General features: G+C 37.2%; 1 protein-coding gene across 1 annotated transcript in view; it reads right to left on the bottom strand.

Moving 5' to 3' along the window:
- Positions 1 to 1,744: 1,744 nt before the first annotated feature.
- The window catches only part of LOC101581047 (dr1-associated corepressor-like), a 715-nt gene continuing 601 nt past the window's right edge, over positions 1,745 to 1,858 (bottom strand). Inside the window, 1 exon segment of the mRNA XM_012515883.1 lies at positions 1,745 to 1,858. Within this exon segment, the coding sequence (XP_012371337.1) occupies positions 1,745 to 1,858 (114 nt within the window).

The following is a 1,858-nucleotide window of genomic DNA, read 5'->3' as shown; positions in this document are numbered from 1 at the left end:
TTTTCAAACTCTCTCTTTTACTGAGGTCTTAATTTGGTCTTTGGCCTTTGGTCCACCATCTTTATCCTAGCTGCTTACTGACACACCTATGAACACACATGGCCACAACTTCCCCCTGCCTTGCCTACCTAATGTCAGAATGTTGGACCTGCCTCACACCAACTTCGTACTCAAGTTTGCTGTTACGACTAGCACCAGGCTCCTACTCTTGGAAATAGCAGTAATTTCAGATCAACAACAATTTTAGTATAACTCCCAAATATATCAGAGAGCATACTTATACTAGGATATTGTCTATGTAAAACAGAAATTTACCCTGGTATCTTGTGTTTTTATTTGTTTCTCTGGGAACCATAGCTTTGGCAATGTAAAGTAGAATTCTGGGCACATACTAATGTTTTTGTTCAAATAAAGGTTATTTTCTTCATTAAAAATAAAGAGAATACAAAATAGTATTAAAACAGAAAAATTATAAGTGATACAAAATGTCATTTAACAAAATATGAATTTCACAGTATTTGTTGTAGTACATAGAGTTGTCTTCCAACTAGTTGTTCATATTACCAGATAGATGCATGCAAAATTGGAAGAAAGAAGAAAGAAGAAATTTATAATTAAGAAAACAAAAGAGACAAACAATTGAAAAAAAGAGACAAAACAAATTCAGCATAACTACGCCTTTCCATATATCAGCACAAATCCACAGTACAATTGCCTAAACCATCCTGCTTACATACATAGACATATCTCTTTTCCCCACTCCCTCTCCTGTTCTCAACTCAGCAATTCCTTCCTTTGGAATAGGTTCATCCTCTTTCCCAGGATCTATTGTACCCTTCAGGCTTTACTTTGTCTTTCAGGTTCTCATACTAAGGAGACAATATGATATTTGCACATGCGGGTCTAATTTATTTTACTTAAGAGTGTGGTCTCTAATTGCATTCATTTACCAACAAAAGACTCAAATTTATCCTATTTTATAGCTGAATAATACTTCATTGTGGAAAAGTACCACATCCTTATCCATTCTTCAGTTTTTTCCAAGATTAAGCTATGACAAATTGAACTGCCATGAACACGGGTGCACATATATCACTGTGGTATGAAGTTTTTATGGAAAAAAGCCCTTTTCAGTTCTTATGGAAAAATACCCAGGAAGTGAATAGCTGGATTGAACTGGACCTCCGAGCTTTTTAAGGAATCTCCACACTGATTTACAGAGTGGCTATACCAGTCTGCACTCCCACCAACAGTGGAGAAGGTTTCTTTTTTTCCCCACAGCCCCTCCAGCATTTGTTATTAGATGACTTCTTGATTTTAGCCATTTTTTTCTGGGGTGAGATGGAATCTTAGTGTTGTTTTAATTTGCATCTCTTTAATGACTAATGATGCTGAACATTTTTTCACATATTTACTTACCGTTTGTATTTTTTTCCATAAGAAGTGAATTATTTATCTTAGATGCCCATTTTTGTATTGGGTCTTTAAATTTTGGGGGCTTGATTTTTTTTTTATTTTTTTATTTTTATAATTCTTTATGCGTTCTAGATAGAAGGCCTTTGTCCAAGGGACAGTCTGCCATAGTTTTTTCTTCCCAGTTTGTGGGTGTTCTTCTTAGTTTGTTGAAGATTTGCTTCCCCCCCTTTTATTGTTTTATTAGTGAATTTAAGAATACTTCCATATTCTCTTCTCCCAGAGCAGCTAAAACCAACTAAAAGGGGGTATGGCCTGGGGGGCAGAGGCGCTAGGAGTCATAGCCTTCTTCATCGTCTGCTTCGGGTGCAGAGGGAGCGCGTGGTGCTGGGGGCAAAGGCAGAGTAGAAGCAAAGGGCATGAAGGAGGGGTTGGGAGGTGGGGG

This window comes from Octodon degus, unplaced genomic scaffold (assembly GCF_000260255.1).
Source record: "Octodon degus isolate 3935 unplaced genomic scaffold, OctDeg1.0 scaffold00082, whole genome shotgun sequence".
NCBI lineage: Eukaryota > Metazoa > Chordata > Mammalia > Rodentia > Octodontidae > Octodon > Octodon degus.
The sequence above is the reverse complement of the archived record's forward strand: the minus strand, read 5'-3'. Positions and strand labels throughout refer to the sequence as shown.